The sequence below is a fragment of the Ammodytes marinus genome (genome assembly GCF_949987685.1).
Source record: "Ammodytes marinus genome assembly, chromosome: 16".
NCBI lineage: Eukaryota > Metazoa > Chordata > Actinopteri > Uranoscopiformes > Ammodytidae > Ammodytes > Ammodytes marinus.
This window is the reverse complement of record NC_137220.1, coordinates 2320750-2337772: the sequence shown is the minus strand read 5'-3', so window position 1 is coordinate 2337772 and position 17023 is coordinate 2320750. Positions and strand designations below refer to the sequence as shown.

The following is a 17023-nucleotide window of genomic DNA, read 5'->3' as shown; positions in this document are numbered from 1 at the left end:
GACTCTCTCTCTCTGTGTGTCCTCTTGTGTTTGCAGTTCACAAGAAGCCGCTGCAGGAGATAGAGATCGCTGCTATAGTCCACGGAGCGCTGCTGGGTTTAGCTTATCTCCACTCTCACAACATGATACACAGGTAAGGACATTCCTTGCTTATCAAACACCTGCTAATCCAATCAGCAAGTGTTTGTCATTCATGTACTAATTATGCTTTTCTATTTTGTCTATAACATAATTTTTTTCTTTATGACAATTTCTGTTTTTCTACTCCAGGCAAACTGTTAGTGTATTAAGTTCAAGGTGCCAGAATTTCCATTAATTAAGCGCAATAAATGATCAATATTTATATATATATATATATGAAGAATTTTTTGTACAATTCAAACACGCACTGCTACTTTAACCAACCCTGCAAACCGCCTTTATAAGTTTGGCAGTATCTATAAAACAAATACATCTTTGTGGTTACACACTACAGGAGGCTTTACAACAACAACATAAAAGATTTCATTCTTCCAGGGAGTTTTACCTGTTCCTACAAGTTGAAACTAAAAAACAGGAATTTGCTGCGTGTGTTTCACTGTTCCGCTCCAGTGATGAAGGTGATAACACTCGCAACAGAAACCACAGTCTGTTGTAACCACATTAGCCCTGATTTTAACCCTTATGTTGAAATGCTTTATATCTAATTCCCTACTATTTGATAAGAATATTTGGTTATCAAATCAAATCAGTTTTATTTGTATAGCCCAATATCACAAATGGACATTTGCCTCAGTGGGCTTTACATTCCATACAGTATGACACCCTCTGCCCTTAGACCCTTAGCTCGGCTGAGAAAAAACTCCCAGTAAAAAAAAAATCCTTTACCGGGATTAAAAAAAAATTGAGAAATCTCAGGGAGAGTCGACAGAGTAAGGGATCCATCTGTGTGTGTGTGTGTGTGTGTGTGTGTGTGTGTGTGTGTGTGTGTGTGTGTGTGTGTGTGTGTGTGTGTGTGTGTGTGTGTGTGTGTGTGTGTGTGTGTGTGTGTGTGTGTGTGTGTGTATGGGATCCCTCTCCCAGGACAGACATACTGCAATAGATGTCATAAGTACAGAAAAATCTCGAAGGAATAAAAAAGAGTTAGAAGTATACCTGACAGAAGGCTGGTCTAGAGTAATGTGTGTAGGGGTTTAAGTTTGAAAAGTGACTGAAGAAGCACATATTTAATTTTGCACTGCAACTGCTAGTTTTATTTGACTTTACTCTTATTCTAATTTTTATTTTATTTCTTTATGTGTGTCTGTTAATGTATTGTGCTATCTATGTCCTGTATCACTGTGTGGTTTCTTGTATTGTCTCACATAAAATAAAACATTCCCAAGCTGCAATAACACTTGGCCAGAGGACATATAGTAGATATGGAGTAACTTTTTCTACACATGTTAAAGGAATACTTCACCCGTACGGAACCGGCGTTCTATCATTATAAAATCACTATTATAATATAATGAATGAGGTTTTTCTTCCCTCAGTCTTCCCTCAGTCTTCCCTTGGCCCAGCTGTCCTGTTAATCCTATCCTCCTGTGACATCACACATGGGAAAATGTAGGGTTAGACAGTGAGACCATGAAAAACTCTTTCTGCCTTTTCTCAGGCTAGGATGAACCGATTTCTAAAATGTTTGCACATTTATACTACATAGGATCTCAGAGTTCAATACACCTTCATATTCCCACCGGTGAAGTAGGGCTTTAAAGACAAAATTGGCAATTCCCCAGAGCGTTTCATACAAGCGGATTGTTTACAGAGCGGAACGTTATCCAGCTGGGTTTCATATTTGCTGAACTAGACATGGAAGGCCAATACTGTATAGATAGTCCTGCATACTGTTAGGAATTCTCAAATGTGGCAATGCATACTGTCGTGGAATTGAAATATCAACCTTTAAAAAGATGAGAATCAGGCAATTAATACCAGATGACACAATGTTTAAGTACAACATGAACAGATCTTTATTGTTTGCAAACGTGAGTCAAGTCAACAATACAGCGATGGGATTGTAATGAAGTGACCACCGATAGGCAGTCAGACAGAGAAGTTATAACAAAATCTAATTACGCACCAACCTCGTCCTACGTAAATAGCTTTTCAGGGTCGGAATAGTGAGACATAACAAACATGTGATGGCGCTACTGAGTCGGCAGTACATACTATCTTAGTTATAACAACCTGACTTTATCTTACCCAAAACTAAGGTCAGAAATGTTTAGTCTATTGTATGAAGATTCACAATTTAGGACAATACAATATATCTCATATATTCACACAATATTAATTTCCATAACAATACTCTGTCTGCATAACATCCAGGACAGTGTGGAGATAGCAGCCTTCCAAGGCCGACGTGGGGGAGCCGAAATGAAGATACCGAATTGTTTTGGGACAGGCCGAATTTTTTCTGTCTGGCTTAATTCTCTGTGGTACTCTCTGTATATTCCAAATAGCCGAATATCTGTGGTGGTGGTGGTGGTGGTGGTCCCGCTACCCCTTCACACGTCCTGTCCAACTGCTCCAGAATGGCGTCCATCTTGCGAATAAGTCCAGAAATCTCCCGAGTCTTGAGTGTTGACAACCAGGCACAGTCCCCCCTCAATGACGCGCAGCTTCTTCTCACTGGCCAAACACGCGGCCATCGCCTTGCTAACTTCACCGTAGCACAGGAACAAGGAAACTCCAAGCAGCAGGAATCCTGTTATCATGATGGCGATGATGTAGACATCTTCCACATCCTCCACGGAGAGTATAGAGAGACACAAAGGCCTCCACTTGCCCCAGGAATCCTTGGCGTATCCCGCTGCAAACGTCCCGTCAGGGCAGGCGGGTTCCCCTGGGCCCTGTTTCATCGTCGAGTAGATATGATCGATTGCACTGAAAGACCAGTTGATCAGATCCATGGTTTTAGGGTTTTTGAATGCGAGAGAAATGCGAAGATGGGAGAGATTTTGGTCCGTCTGTCTGTCTGTCTGTACGTCTGTCTGTCTGTACGTCTGTCTGTCTGTACGTCTGTCTGTCTGTACGTCTCTCTCTGTGTCTCACTTTCAGACAGCACAAGACAGAGAGCAGGAGCAGAGAGAGAGATATGGGACAGACGAGGGAGTTTTCCTCATTGTTACTGCTTTATTATCTTAATACAAACTCAAACAATCTCCTTTGTCTCTTTCAAATTAAAAGCCCTCTGGTGTTTCAGTGAGTTGCACACGGACCCTCCCATTCCTATCGAAGCTTTTATTGTGAAACATTTTGCACACACAAAAAAACTTATCTTGTAAAACTCAGGTTGCGTTCCGAATCGCATACTCTTTCTTTTTTCTATTCTACATACTACATCTGACGATAAAAATAATCTAGTTAGGATGCAGTAGGTGTGAGGTAATTTTGGGTCTTTAGTTGTAATATTAATGGGAAAGATTAATAGGTCATATATGCCTATCTTGTGTGTCTGTCTCTCAGACTCTAGGTCAGCCTTGGAGCCTGTTAGGAGACACTTAGGTCAGTTGTATAGATAAAGTCTCATCTCCTTAGACTCCAGAATGTTATGGTTCACTGTGTTCAGCTCTGAACCAAAACATTGGTACGCTTGGTGCCCGAGCCGGGGAGGTGGTAGAGATAGCGCGAGGTTAATACACAGCTCTAAGCATGAGTTTGTCAGAATTGAAGTGCAAGTCACGAGAGTTGCAGTCCGGTTCTCCTTGACCAAGTCTGTAATAAATATTGCTTCATAATTCATCCAAGTCTCCTGAAATATTCTTCCACCTGAGTTGACCTCCAACCTTAACAGAACTTCCATCACAGTAGGCATACTATTGGGACATACTTTACTCTCTTATTTCATCATAACATTGCGCCTTGATCTTGCCTCTTGCTTTCATATCTGTCGCATCGGTCGCATCCCCGTTTGTTTTCATATGGAGGCTTCGTCGATGTGACGTCACTTCACGTGCGCACTGGATTGTGGGCACTGGATAGTTTTTAATGGTCTAACTAGCATCTTTTTTTCTTTTTTTTTATAAACAATATATTTATTGCAGTTTTTTCCTGTAACAACACACACACACACACACACACACACCTGCACCGTCACACCATGCTATCATCTTTATATGTATGTGTGACAGTGACTATAGCTGCTAACCTCTCCCTTCTCTCTCTCTGCTCCAGGGACGTGAAAGCTGGAAACATCCTGCTGACTGAACCCGGTCAGGTGAAGCTCGGGGACTTTGGTTCTGCTTCCATCGTGGCGCCGGCCAACTCCTTTGTGGGCACGCCGTACTGGTGAGGGTCCAGGCATAAAAACTGATGTCCCTACTAACTAGATCTTATCAATATAGCTTCTAGGGCTGGCCCGAATTATTCGAATATTCGAATACTAATTTTCCGAACGAGTATTCGAATCTGAATCTGAATCTAAATTAGTATTCGGAGCTTCGGTTTTTTTTTTTTTGTTTTTTTTCAAAAACATTTTTTTTGCAAGAAGCTAGTACTGCAATATAATGTAATCAAATAATTTTATATTTGAATATAAAAGTTAGTAATATTGTAGTAGTAGTATTGCTCATTTAGGAGGATATTACATCACTAAGTGTCATAGCGCATCCATTACTTCACCTCCGAGCGCGTAAATCTTCAACAAAATATGCAGATACTGTCAAAATCGATTCCAGGGAGTATATAGGGATTATTAACGTTTTTTTTGTTTTTTTTCTTAATTTATTTATTTATTTTTTAATGTTTTTGATGGAACGAATATTCGCTCGGAAAAACCAACGAATATTCGAAGCCTGAAAAATGGCATTCGGGCCAGCCCTAATAGCTTCTATACAAGATGGACTGAATTAATAAGCTGGAAAAGTGGCCAAAATGTTCTGATAAAAATACTGTTATGAGTGGATGTGTATAATGATCAGGATTAATTTCATCTCATTGTTTTTTTTTTTTTCGGTTGATCAGTTGATTTTATATTATTTCTTGTTTTATTCGCTGAAGAGAGCAGCTGTGTACAATATGCACATTCAGTGTTACATCAATGTATTAATTATATATTATAGATCTTTCAGAATCTGATAAAGTAAAAGTACAGATAGAAATAAAGATATGCTAAGATTGGCTCCTGAGTATTCTGACTGTTTGTATTAAATGTTCATCAGGATGGCTCCAGAGGTGATCTTAGCCATGGACGAGGGTCAGTACGATGGGAAGGTGGACGTCTGGTCGCTGGGCATCACCTCCATAGAACTGGGTACGGACCTGTTCTATATGCAGTAATAATATAATAATAGCTTTATTTGTATAACATCTTTTAAAAACAGTGGTTTGCATAGTGCTTTGACATAAGAAACATATAGGAGAAAGTACAAATCAAATAGATACATACTTTAAGTTAAATACTGACTTTTTTTAATTTATTATTACTACTATTTATTTATTTATTTGCTAAATAAAAACACCAAAAGTCATATGCAACATAAATATAACATATATCAAAACACATACAAAGGAAAATTTAATAATAAACAAATTGTTCAGGTGAGTTTTAAAATCTCGCCCCAAAGGTTGTATTAAAAAAAAATGTTTTCAAAAGAAAGTCATTTAGGCCACAATGACCAACATTATGAAGCTAAATATCTGTGTGTTCTTTCCCACAGCTGAGAGGAAGCCCCCGCTGTTCAACATGAATGCTATGAGTGCCTTATATCACATCGCCCAGAACGAGAGCCCCATCCTCATGTCCAATCACTGGTGGGAACCTTTATTTGATTTTGACCCTTCTATACCTTGTCTACATACATACATACAGAGGTTGCGTTCCGAATCGCATACTTTCTACTATATAGTATGGTAGAAAAAAGATTTAGGATGTCCCGATTCTTGTGGCCAAGATTGTTAGTGTTGAAAACTGCATCCTATTTGGGCGATTCTGACCCACAATCCAGTGCGCACGTGAAGTGACGTCACATCGACGAAGCCACCATATGAAAACAAACGGGGATGCGACGGATATAAAAGCAAGATCAAGGAGCAATGTTATGATGAAATAAGAGAGTAAAGTATGTCCCAATAGTATGCCTACTGCATCCTAACTAGATTATTTTTATCGTCGGATGTAGTATGTAGAATAGAAAAAAGAAAGAGTATGAGATTCGGAACGCAACTTACATTGTAAAAGTGTCTATGACTGTGCTTGAAAAAAGTCAAATTATTTTATCCCATTTTTTTTCTCTCCAGGTCTGATTCCTTTAGAAACTTTGTTGACTCTTGCCTGCAGAAGATTCCCCAGGACCGGCCCACCTCGGACGTGCTGCTCAATGTAAGGACCGTCCCACACAAACACACTCTGCATTGATAGATAAATCAAGTAGCTGGGTGGTTGTTGATGACAGGTTGAAATGTGTGTGTGTTGGACTGCTGTTGATATATGTTCATGTCTACCTCTTACTGCTATTTATAGTATTTATTAAATTATTTATTTTTTACTGTGGAACTGTGAACTAAATTGCCCTTCTTGGGATAAATAAAGTTTTTCTGATTCTGATACTGAATAAACACTATCCGTCATCATTTTTGATTTAAAATAATTAAGTATTCTAAAGGGGAGTAGACTAAAATCTAACGGAAATAATGATAAGTAATCAAAAATACGCCTTGGAATTCATCTTAGTCCTTTTCTTTTTCAATTGTCGATTGTATGAATTTTATTTTCGAGTTAAATAAATTAATGTAAAATAAACTTCTTTTCACTTGCAAATTCACACAACTTTATTAATTTTCCATAAAATATAAAAAATCATAGTATATTAAGTTGTATGTATGTATGTATAGATCGTAAATGTCAAATATAGTATCGCCAATTGTATAGATAGATTGTATAGAGATTATATGGAATACAAGAAGCGAATATAATAAATATTTTTATTTTTTTTACTATGGATAAGGGGTAGGATTAAATAAGTGTATACTTCTTCCTGCTCCTTTTCTGGCATATCACATCAATACAGATAATTTGTTTTCTTTTTTTTCTTTTTGTGAAGTCATTTAAACATACATTTTGTTTATTGTATTTTTATGCTTTTCATTTTGTTTTTGTATTGTTTTTGATATGTCTGAAATAAATAAAAAATTCTAATTCATAGTTCCATATAATGTATGTCTGAAATAAACCATTCATTGATTCTTATATTCTATTCTATTCTACACAGCACCGGTTCCTGTGTCGTGAGCGCCCGCTGACGGTGGTGATGGACTTGATAGCGCGGACTAAAGACGCAGTGCGTGAGCTGGACAACCTGCAGTACAGGAAGATGAAGAAGATTCTGTTTCACGAGACGCAGCAGAACGGACCAGTGACGGAGGGGGGGGACGATGAGGAGGTGAGGGGGGGCAGAGAGTGTGTGTGTGTGTGTGTGTGTGTGTGTGTGTGTGTGTGTGTGTGTGTGTGTGTGTGTGTGTGTGTATGGAGACGATGAGGAGGTGAGGAGGGGGGGGGGGGAGTGTGTGGGAATGAATGGATTTACACAGATAATATATTTTTTGTTGGAGGTCATTTTAGCTTTATTATTCAGATTTGGAGAGACAGAGTTGAAATGGGGCAGAGAAGGGAAGACATGCAGAGAACTGACCCGGGGGCGGGATTTGAACCTGGGTCTGCTGAGAGGCCTAGGCCCGTAGACCCACTGCTCCACAAGCGCCCCGATATACACGGAATGTGTTAGTTACGGTGTATGTTGGGACAGTCGAACTAAATATTAATATATAACTTTATATTAATAATTACCTTACCTAATTTTTTCTTAAACCAAAGACCCAGGTTTTTTGTATCCAGCGGTCTAACAATATCGTAAAGTCCCTATAAGGACAGCATGTCGGTCCCATTTAACAACATTTCTAGATAACAGAGGTAGACTAACAGACAATGATGTGATTGACTGTGCAATGTCAACCACCACATGGCTGTTCAATCCTAGAGATTCAGAAAGTTTAGTTGAAAAACCCCATATACTTAAAGCTTTGGGGTCCTTCAAAAAGTTTAGCTTTTATCTTGAAAGTGATGTAAGAGCGCTTGAATTTTACTAGTTAAGGACTGTTACCCCGCAAAAAATGTCTAAACTTGAACTAAATCAGTTGTGTCTGTCTGTCTGTCTGTCTGTCTGTCTGTCTGTCTGTCTGTCTGTCTGTCTGTCTGTCTGTCTGTCTGTCTGTCTGTCTGTCTCTCTCTCTCCCTCCCTCCCCCTCTCTCCCTCCCTCCCTTCCTCCCTCTCCCCCTCTCTCTCCCTCCCCCCCTCCCTCCCTCCCTCCCCCCTTTCTCTCTCTCCCTTTCTCCCCCCCTCCCTTCCTCCCTCTCCCTCACTATCTCCCTCCCTCCCCCATCCCTCCCTCCCTCCCCCTCTCTCCCCCTCTCTCTCCCTCTCTCTCCCTCCATCCCTCCCTCCCTCTCTCTCTCCCTCCCTCCCTCTCTCTCCCCCTCCTTCCCTCTCTCCCTCCCTCCCTCCCTCCCTCTCTCCCCCTCCCTACCTCCCTCCCTCAATCCCTCCCTCCCTCCCTCTCTCTCCCCCCTTGCTTTAGGAGGCGGAGCAGTACTTATTGCGGACGGGCACAGTAAACAGTATGGAGAGCTCCCAGTCCGTCCCCAGTATGTCCATATCAGCCAGCTCACACAGCAGCTCTGTCAACAGTCTGGCCGACGCATCAGACGACAGCAGCAACGAGATGGCCATGATGCAGGAAGGAGAGCACACTGTCACTTCAAACTCCTCCATCATACACAGACCCATGGTAAATACATCACTAATACAGTATATGGGACTATGGCTGCATTCCATTCCCCATACAATCTACTATTCAGTATGGTAGGAAAAAAAAGATTTAGGATGTCCTGATTATGGTGGTCACATTTAGTACGGTTAGAAATACCCGGGTGTCTACTGGATCCGGCAGTGATTTTTAGTGTAGAAAACAGCATATTTGGCCGATTCTGACCCACAAGCCAAATTGAGGTTATAATCCCTTCCTTTTAAGCATGGATAGTAGTGACTGAATTGAGTCAGTAATGAGATGGCTATGATGCAGGATGGGAGAGCACACTGTCACTTCAAACTCCTCCATCATACACAGACCCATGGTAAATACACCACTAATACAGTTTTTATTTTATTTTATTGGTTTATTTCAGGGACAGTGCACACTAATTAACATTCAAAATGTAAGTGAGACAGAGTTAGTCCTAAGAGGCTAGTTTACATCTGCTGTCCCCTGGCCAGATATGTAAAAGGAAACCTAAAATTCCAGAAATAAAATGCATGTATAAGCAATGATTAAAAAACAACATAGTCAACTACAAAAAATACAGTAACACATAGTAAGAACGAATTGACAGACAATGGCAAACACACAATAAAATAAGCAGACAATAAAACACAGCGTACATTAAACATTATAGGAAAGTGCACAAAACAGTAGATAGGGCAGGACAGACACAACTACAATAAAAACACATATACAGCAGCATAAAGCACAAACATATACAATTAGACAGTAATAATTAATACAGTATATGGGACTATGGCTGCATTCCAATCCCCATACAATCTACTATTCAGTATGGTAGAAAAAAAAAAAGATTTAGGATGTCCTGATTATGGTGGTCAGATTTAGTACGGTTAGAAATACCCGGGTGTCTACTGGATCCGGCAGTGATTTTTAGTGTAGAAAACAGCATGATATTTGGGCGATTCTGACCCACAATCCAAATTGAGGTTATAATCCTGCTTCCTTTAAGCATGGATAGTAGTGACTGAATTGAGTCAGTAATGAGATGGCTATGATGCTGGAGGGGAGAGCACACTGTCACATCCAACTCTTCCATCATACACAGACCCATGGTAAATACACCACTAATACAGTTTATTTTTATTTTATTGGTTTATTTCAGGGACAGTGCACACTAATCAACATTCAAAATGTAAGTGAGCCAGAGTTAGGCCTAAGAGGCTAGTTTACATCTGTTGTCCCCTGGCCAGATATGTAAAAGGCAAACCTAAAATTACAGAAATAAAATGCATGTATAAGCAATGATTAAAAAACAACATAGTCAACTCAGAAAATACAGTAACACATAGTAAGAACGAATTGACAGACAATGGCAAACACACAATAAAATAAGCAGACAATAAAACACAGCGTACATTAAACATTATAGGAAAGTGCACAAAACAGTAGATAGAGCAGGACAGACACACCGACAATGAAAACACATATACAGCAGCATAAAGCACAAACATATACAATTAGACAGTAATAATTAATACAGTATATGGGACTATGGCTGCATTCCAATCACCATACAATCTACTATTCAGTATGGTAGAAAAAAAAAGATTTAAGATGTCCTGATTATGGTGGTCAGATTTAGTACGGTTAGAAATACCCGGGTGTCTACTGGATCCGGCAGTGATTTTTAGTGTAGAAAACAGCATGATATTTGGCCGATTCTGACCCACAATCCAAAATGAGGTTGTAATCCTGCTTCCTTTAAGCATGGATAGTAGTGACTGAATTGAGTCAGTAATGAGATGGCTATGATGCTGGAGGGAGAGCACACTGTCACTTCCAACTCCTCCATCATACACAGGCCCATGGTAAATACACCAATATGGGACTATTCTGTGAAACACTGCAACTTTTTTGCTTTATTTACCTCATTATATGATGGAAAAAGTAGAATTTGGGCATCATTTAGACATAAATCTGATAATATATGTTACTTAAAGATGCACTACGTAACTTTGGGTGTGTCAGAGAAGTGAAACATTTTCTAAGGTTTATTCTCATAACTGAATAAACAAACTTTCCTCACAGGAAAATGTGATCCCTGGAACACTGTTTGAAGTTAGAAAGCTTCCTGAAAAGTTACTGTTTCACTGTTGTTGTTTACAGCAGCAGGGCCCACAGTTTGGTTTACAAACATATTCTAGTCTTACGTTTGGTTCCAGGTTCCTCAAAATAATTTAGTTTTGATTCATGATGATAGAATTATTCAATACTAAGAATTACATATAAAGTGAATGTGTTTAGTAAACTGACTGCAGGGTTTAAAAATTTAAACAAATCCCCCTCCTCTGAAACTACATAGTGACCCTTTTAATTGGTTTTATAGAAAGTTTATTGATTTAAAGTGTTTGACCTTTGACCTCCATTCCTCCAGAACCAGGATAACATCTATGACGACCCGTACCAGCCGGAGATGGACCAACCTCAGGCTCCTTCTGCCGGGCGCCGCAGAGCTTACTACCGCAACAGGGACCACTTCGCCACCATCAGGACAGCCTCACTGGTGAGTTCACTCAGTCTCGTGCAGCTTATATAGGGCTGTTGCAAAGATGTATTTTGTGTTTACCCATAATTGGATGAATCCCTGTTTTAGGGTTTTCTGTATAAGAATATTTATAAAAAATCTTTATACAACTGATGCATAAAGGCCTCGGCTGAATGATTTTGGTCATGATTCAAGTAAAATGAAGTCTAAAAGTAAATCATTTTAACATAAATTTAAATAATTTTAACATCAACCATATGTAAACTGGCCGTCATGGCGGATGGGAACATGGGATAGACCTTTTTTTTTTTTTTTTTTTTTTTTTACATGAATTTAGTTGTAATTTTTTTTGTTGTGTTGTGGAAAAAAGGAGAGAAAAAAAAAACCTTGTGGGAAAAAAAAACTTCATGTTAATTTACTGAGTGCTTCCCCCTGTCCCTCCTAGGTAACGCGTCAGATCCAGGAGCACGAGCAGGGCTCTGCGCTGAGGGAACAGATGTCGGGTTACAAGAGGATGAGGCGGCAGCACCAGAAGCAGCTCATGGGCCTGGAGAACAAGCTGAAGGCCGAGATGGACGAACACCAACTGAAGCTGGACAAAGAGCTGGAGAACCAGAGGAACAGCTTCTCCACCGAGGCCGACAAGCTGGTCAAGAAGCACCAGGCCATTCTGGAGAAGGAGGTGTGTGTGTGTGTGTGTGTGTGTCTGTCTGTGTCTCTGTCTGTGTCTCTGTCTGTCTGTCTGTCTGTCTGTCTGTCTGTCAGTGTAATAGCACCAGGCCATTCTGGAGAAGGAGGTGAGAGGGCGTCTGTCTGTCTGTCTGTCTGTCTGTCTGTCTGTCTCTCTGTCTGTCTGTCTCTCTGTCTGTGTCTCTGTCTGTCTGTCTGTCAGTGTAATAGCACCAGGCCATTCTGGAGAAGGAGGTGAGAGGGCGTCTGTCTGTCTGTCTGTCTGTCTTTGTGTGTGTGTGTGTCTGTGTCTGTGTGAGAGGAACAAGACTTAGTGTGTTTAAAATTGTTACAAGTCACAAGTAAATCACATACTTCTTATGCGTTTAAAATGTACCTTCAAGGGGATATTTTTCAAGTTGGTCGCTCCACAGTCAGTAAATGCTAATAACTTTGGTTTTATGGAGAGAATCATCTGGCAGGGCTTTGAAGCTCAACATGCCATTCAAAAGAGCCTATTCTTTATACATCTTTATTATTCTCATGGATCGCTTCCTGATTTCCCAAACTACGGTGCGGGCCAAGACTCAGAGTAGCAGAACGTGCACACATTTATCGATCGTCAAAAGAAAATGTGGTGTTAGAAGGAATTTTTTTTATTACTTTTATTAGCATTACTTTTTAAATCATTTCAGCACTAATAGGAACTGCGGCTGTGTTAGTATCAGCACTAATATCTTGTTTTGTTTTGTTTTGTTTTGTGTGGTCCTTCAGACTAAAGCAGCTCTGGCAGAAGAGAAGAAGTTTCAGCAGCACATTCTGGGTCAGCAGAAGAAGGAACTGACTAGTTTACTGGACTCTCAGAAACGACAGTACAGACAGCGCAAAGACCAACTCAAAGAGGTGAGAGGGAGATGACACTTATACAGCATCAACGTTCATGATGGTTTGCTTTCTCCAAACCAGAGCAGTCATGTTATGTTTAATGTTTTTTTTCTTTCACACAAACAAACACATGCACCATCTTAAGAACACAAATTAAGTCATTGCTTTAATAAAAAAAAATGTATCCAGCATTTGTTCAATTTCTAACAATAATTTATTTAGGGATGATTATTTTTGTTTTATTAAAAATTATTGATTTATATTCCTAGAACTAACTCCCCCACCCTTTTTATTTTTAATTTTCAATTTTTGCATTCTTTCATTTGTCTATTTGGTTTTGATCTGTGATGATTGACGATGTAATTGTTTTTAAATGTAAGAAAAATCCCACTACACAACAGCATTTGTACCTTCCAATGTCATAATTTTAAATATGTTTCCTTTTCGTGCACTCCGATGCCGTATTGGATATCGCGGGTTCAAATCCGACACGTAGACTTTTACTGAATGTCATCCCCCCTCTCTCTCTCTCCCTCCATTTCAACTCTGTACTATCAAATAAAGCTTGAAAATGACAAAAAAAAAATCTTAAAAAAAAAATTATTTCCTTGTCGTAACCAGGAGCTGAATGAGAACCAGTCGACCCCTAAGCGGGAGAAGCAGGAGTGGCTGATCAGACAGAAGGAGTGTCTGCAGCAGATGCAGGCGGAGGAGGAGGCCAGTCTGCTGCGGAGACAGAGGCAGTACTACGAGCTGCAGTGTCGACAGTACAAGAGGAAGATGCTGCTGGCGAGGCACAACCTGGAGCAAGACCTCATGAGAGAGGTATGGGACACTCGAGCCGTGAATGTTAATACACATAAATACCACGTTATCAAACCTAAAACAGGATAAAAACTATCCGATGAGAGAGGTAGGCCACACATAGCATAACACTGAAGCTGTGAATGGCAGATATATATACACTGGAAATGCACAAGTCAAGGCAAGTTCATTTGTATAGCACAATTCAGACACAAGGCCATTCAATGTGCTTTACAGACCTCATGAGAGAGGTAGGGGACACTGAACAGGCCACGGAAGCTATGAACAGATGATAACACTGGAAATGTCAGACAGTTTACTCACAAAAAGCAGGCCATTTTTTTCTATCAAGGCTATAAAAAGAAACTATGTATTGAATTACTTTTAATTATAACTTAATTATAATCACAACATTATTATTTTTAACCCAAGCTAATTTCCAGATAGAAACCAAGGCAAATTTACATAGTTGAACCTTTTCTTGAAAACAAAACATTATTTTTTTTTTTTTTTATACCATCATATTGTATGTAATACCTTAGCTTATTATTACAATATATATTGCAATAATTGCTTGTGCTGTAGTGGTTAGAGCGTCCCCCTAGAGTCTCAGTCCTCTTCACAGCTGACCCGGGTTAGAATCCAGCCCGGGTCGTTCTCTGCATATCTTCCCCTCTTTGCCCCATTTCATCTCTCTCTCCAAATCTGTGAAATTAAGTAGAAAATGCCAAAAAAAAATATCTTTAAAAAAAAAATTACCCTATTAGTCAGAACAATAAAGCAGAAGGATTTAACCTTCTTTAATATATTTAATTCAATAACCTCCATCCTTTCCCCAGGACTTGAATAAGAAGCAGACCCAGAAGGACCTGGAATGGGCCGTGTTGCTGCTTTATATTAATTGATTAATAATAGAAATAGTTTAGTATATTTAATAAACAATTTAAATACTCCTTTTTTCCATCTTCATCCTGACTTTGAACAAATAAAAAAAAACATTATGAAACAGTATACAAAATAAAACACAAAATTAACAATATTTATAAATACTCTATTAATACATTTTGACCTCCACCCCTATTTTAAAAGATTTTTTTTTGGAGTAAGAATTATTTTTTTGTGACCTTTTTTTTTTAAGGCAAATGGAAACTGCTTCTGAAATTTGCTCAATATATATAATAAATGCTGTTTTACCTCCATCCTTTCCCCTCCCAGGACTTGAATAAGAAGCAGACCCAGAAGGACCTGGAATGTGCCATGCTGCTGCGGCACCATGAGTCGACCCAGGAGCTGGAGTTCAGGCAGCTGAGTTCGGTGCAGCGAACGCGGGCCGAGCTGATCCGCACGCAGCACCAGACGGAGCTCACCAACCAGATGGAATACAACAAGAGGAGGGAGCAGGAGCTGAGGGGCAAACACACTCTGGAGGTTCGCCAGCAGCCCAAGAGCCTCAAGGTGGGTAGGAGGGAGTCAAGGCCCTGTAAGGTTTAGTTTATACATCTACATTTTATTTATTTATTTCTTAACCTTTATTAAATGTGTATTAATTTTCAGGGCAAAAACGTTAATTTACAATTAAGACCAAGGGTGTAAGCTTTAACCTCATGTCTTCATCTGCTACAGAGGCTGAGAAATAAAGAATTTCATTTAAGAGTGAGATATTTAGGCTGACTTTACTGGCTTATAAACGCATAACATAATCTTCTATTTCCCTCCAGTCCAAAGAGCTGCAGATCAAGCGCCAGTTCCAGGAAACGTGTAAGATCCAGACGCGGCAGTACAAAGCCCTGAGGAACCACCTGCTGGAGAGCACGCCCAAGTCCGACCACAAGGCCGTGCTCAAGCGGCTGAAGGAGGAGCAGACCCGTAAGCTGGCCATCCTCGCCGAGCAGTACGACCACTCCATCAACGACATGCTGTCCACACAGGCTGTGAGTAAGGCAAGGAACCACGCGCACCGGCTACACCCATAAACCCTCTACCCTGCATCTAGACACACTCAATATCCCAACACACCTTGACTAGTCCACCTTCTAAACTACATCTAGACACACTCAATAAACTCAGTCCACCTTCTAAACTGCATATATACACACTCAACACACTCAACATCCCAACACACCTTGACTAGTCCACCTTCTAAACTGCATCTATACACACTCAATACACTTAATACACTCAGTCCACCTTCTAAACTGCATCTATACACACTCAATACACTTAACATACCTCAAGACAACCACATAAGGGTGGGCGATATGGCATATTGGTTCAGACTATAACAGGCTGTGAGTAAGGCAAGGAACCACGCGCACCGGCTACACCCATAAACCCTCTACCCTGCATCTAGACACACTCAATATCCCAACACACCTTGACTAGTCCACCTTCTAAACTGCGTCTATACACACTCAACACACTTAATACACTCAGTCCACCTTCTAAACTGCATCTATACACACTCAATACACTTTAAATACCTCAACACGACCACATAAGGGTGGGCGATATGGCATATTGGTTCAGACTATAACAGGCTGTGAGTAAGGCAAGGAACTACGCGCACCGGCTACACCCATAAACCCTCTACCCTGCATCTAGACACACTCAATATCCCAACACACCTTGACTAGTCCACCTTCTAAACTGCGTCTATACACACTCAATACAATCAGTCCACCTTCTAAACTGCATATATACACACTCAATACACTTTACACACCTCAACACGACCACATAAGGGTGGGCGATATGGCATATTGGTTCAGACTATAACAGGCTGTGAGTAAGGCAAGGAACCACGCGCACCGGCTACACCCATAAACCCTCTACCCTGCATCTAGACACACCTCAACACACTCAATATCCCAACACACCTTGACTAGTCCACCTTCTAAACTGCATCTATACGCACTCAATACAATCAGTCCACCCTCTAACCTGCATATATACACACTCAATACACTCAATATCCCAACACACCTTGACTAGTCCACCTTCTAAACTGCATCTATACACACTCAATACACTTAACATACCTCAAGACAACCACATAAGGGTGGGCGATATGGCATATTGGTTCAGACTATAACAGGCTGTGAGTAAGGCAAGGAACCACGCGCACCGGCTACACCTATAAACCCTCTACCCTGCATCTAGACACACTCAATATCCCAACACACCTTGACTAGTCCACCTTCTAACCTGCATTTTTTTTTTTTTTTTTTTTTTTTAATGTGAAACTTTTATGTTTTTATGCTGCCTTCTTGGCCAGGACTCTCTTGAAAAAGAGATTTTGAATCTCAATGAGTATATTCC

The 17023-nt window shown here is 40.1% G+C and overlaps 1 protein-coding gene across 1 annotated transcript in view; it reads left to right on the top strand.

Annotated features, from left to right (window-relative positions):
- The window catches only part of taok2a (TAO kinase 2a), a 41725-nt gene that overhangs the window by 15690 nt on the left and 9012 nt on the right, over positions 1-17023 (top strand). Inside the window, exons 6-18 of the mRNA XM_080044247.1 lie at positions 37-133; positions 4201-4314; positions 5187-5278; positions 5685-5778; positions 6265-6346; positions 7236-7406; positions 8599-8808; positions 11237-11365; positions 11793-12029; positions 12791-12919; positions 13523-13726; positions 14921-15160; positions 15424-15636. Coding sequence (XP_079900373.1) covers positions 37-133; positions 4201-4314; positions 5187-5278; positions 5685-5778; positions 6265-6346; positions 7236-7406; positions 8599-8808; positions 11237-11365; positions 11793-12029; positions 12791-12919; positions 13523-13726; positions 14921-15160; positions 15424-15636 — 2012 coding nt within the window. The remainder of the gene's footprint in view (positions 1-36; positions 134-4200; positions 4315-5186; positions 5279-5684; positions 5779-6264; positions 6347-7235; positions 7407-8598; positions 8809-11236; positions 11366-11792; positions 12030-12790; positions 12920-13522; positions 13727-14920; positions 15161-15423; positions 15637-17023) is intronic.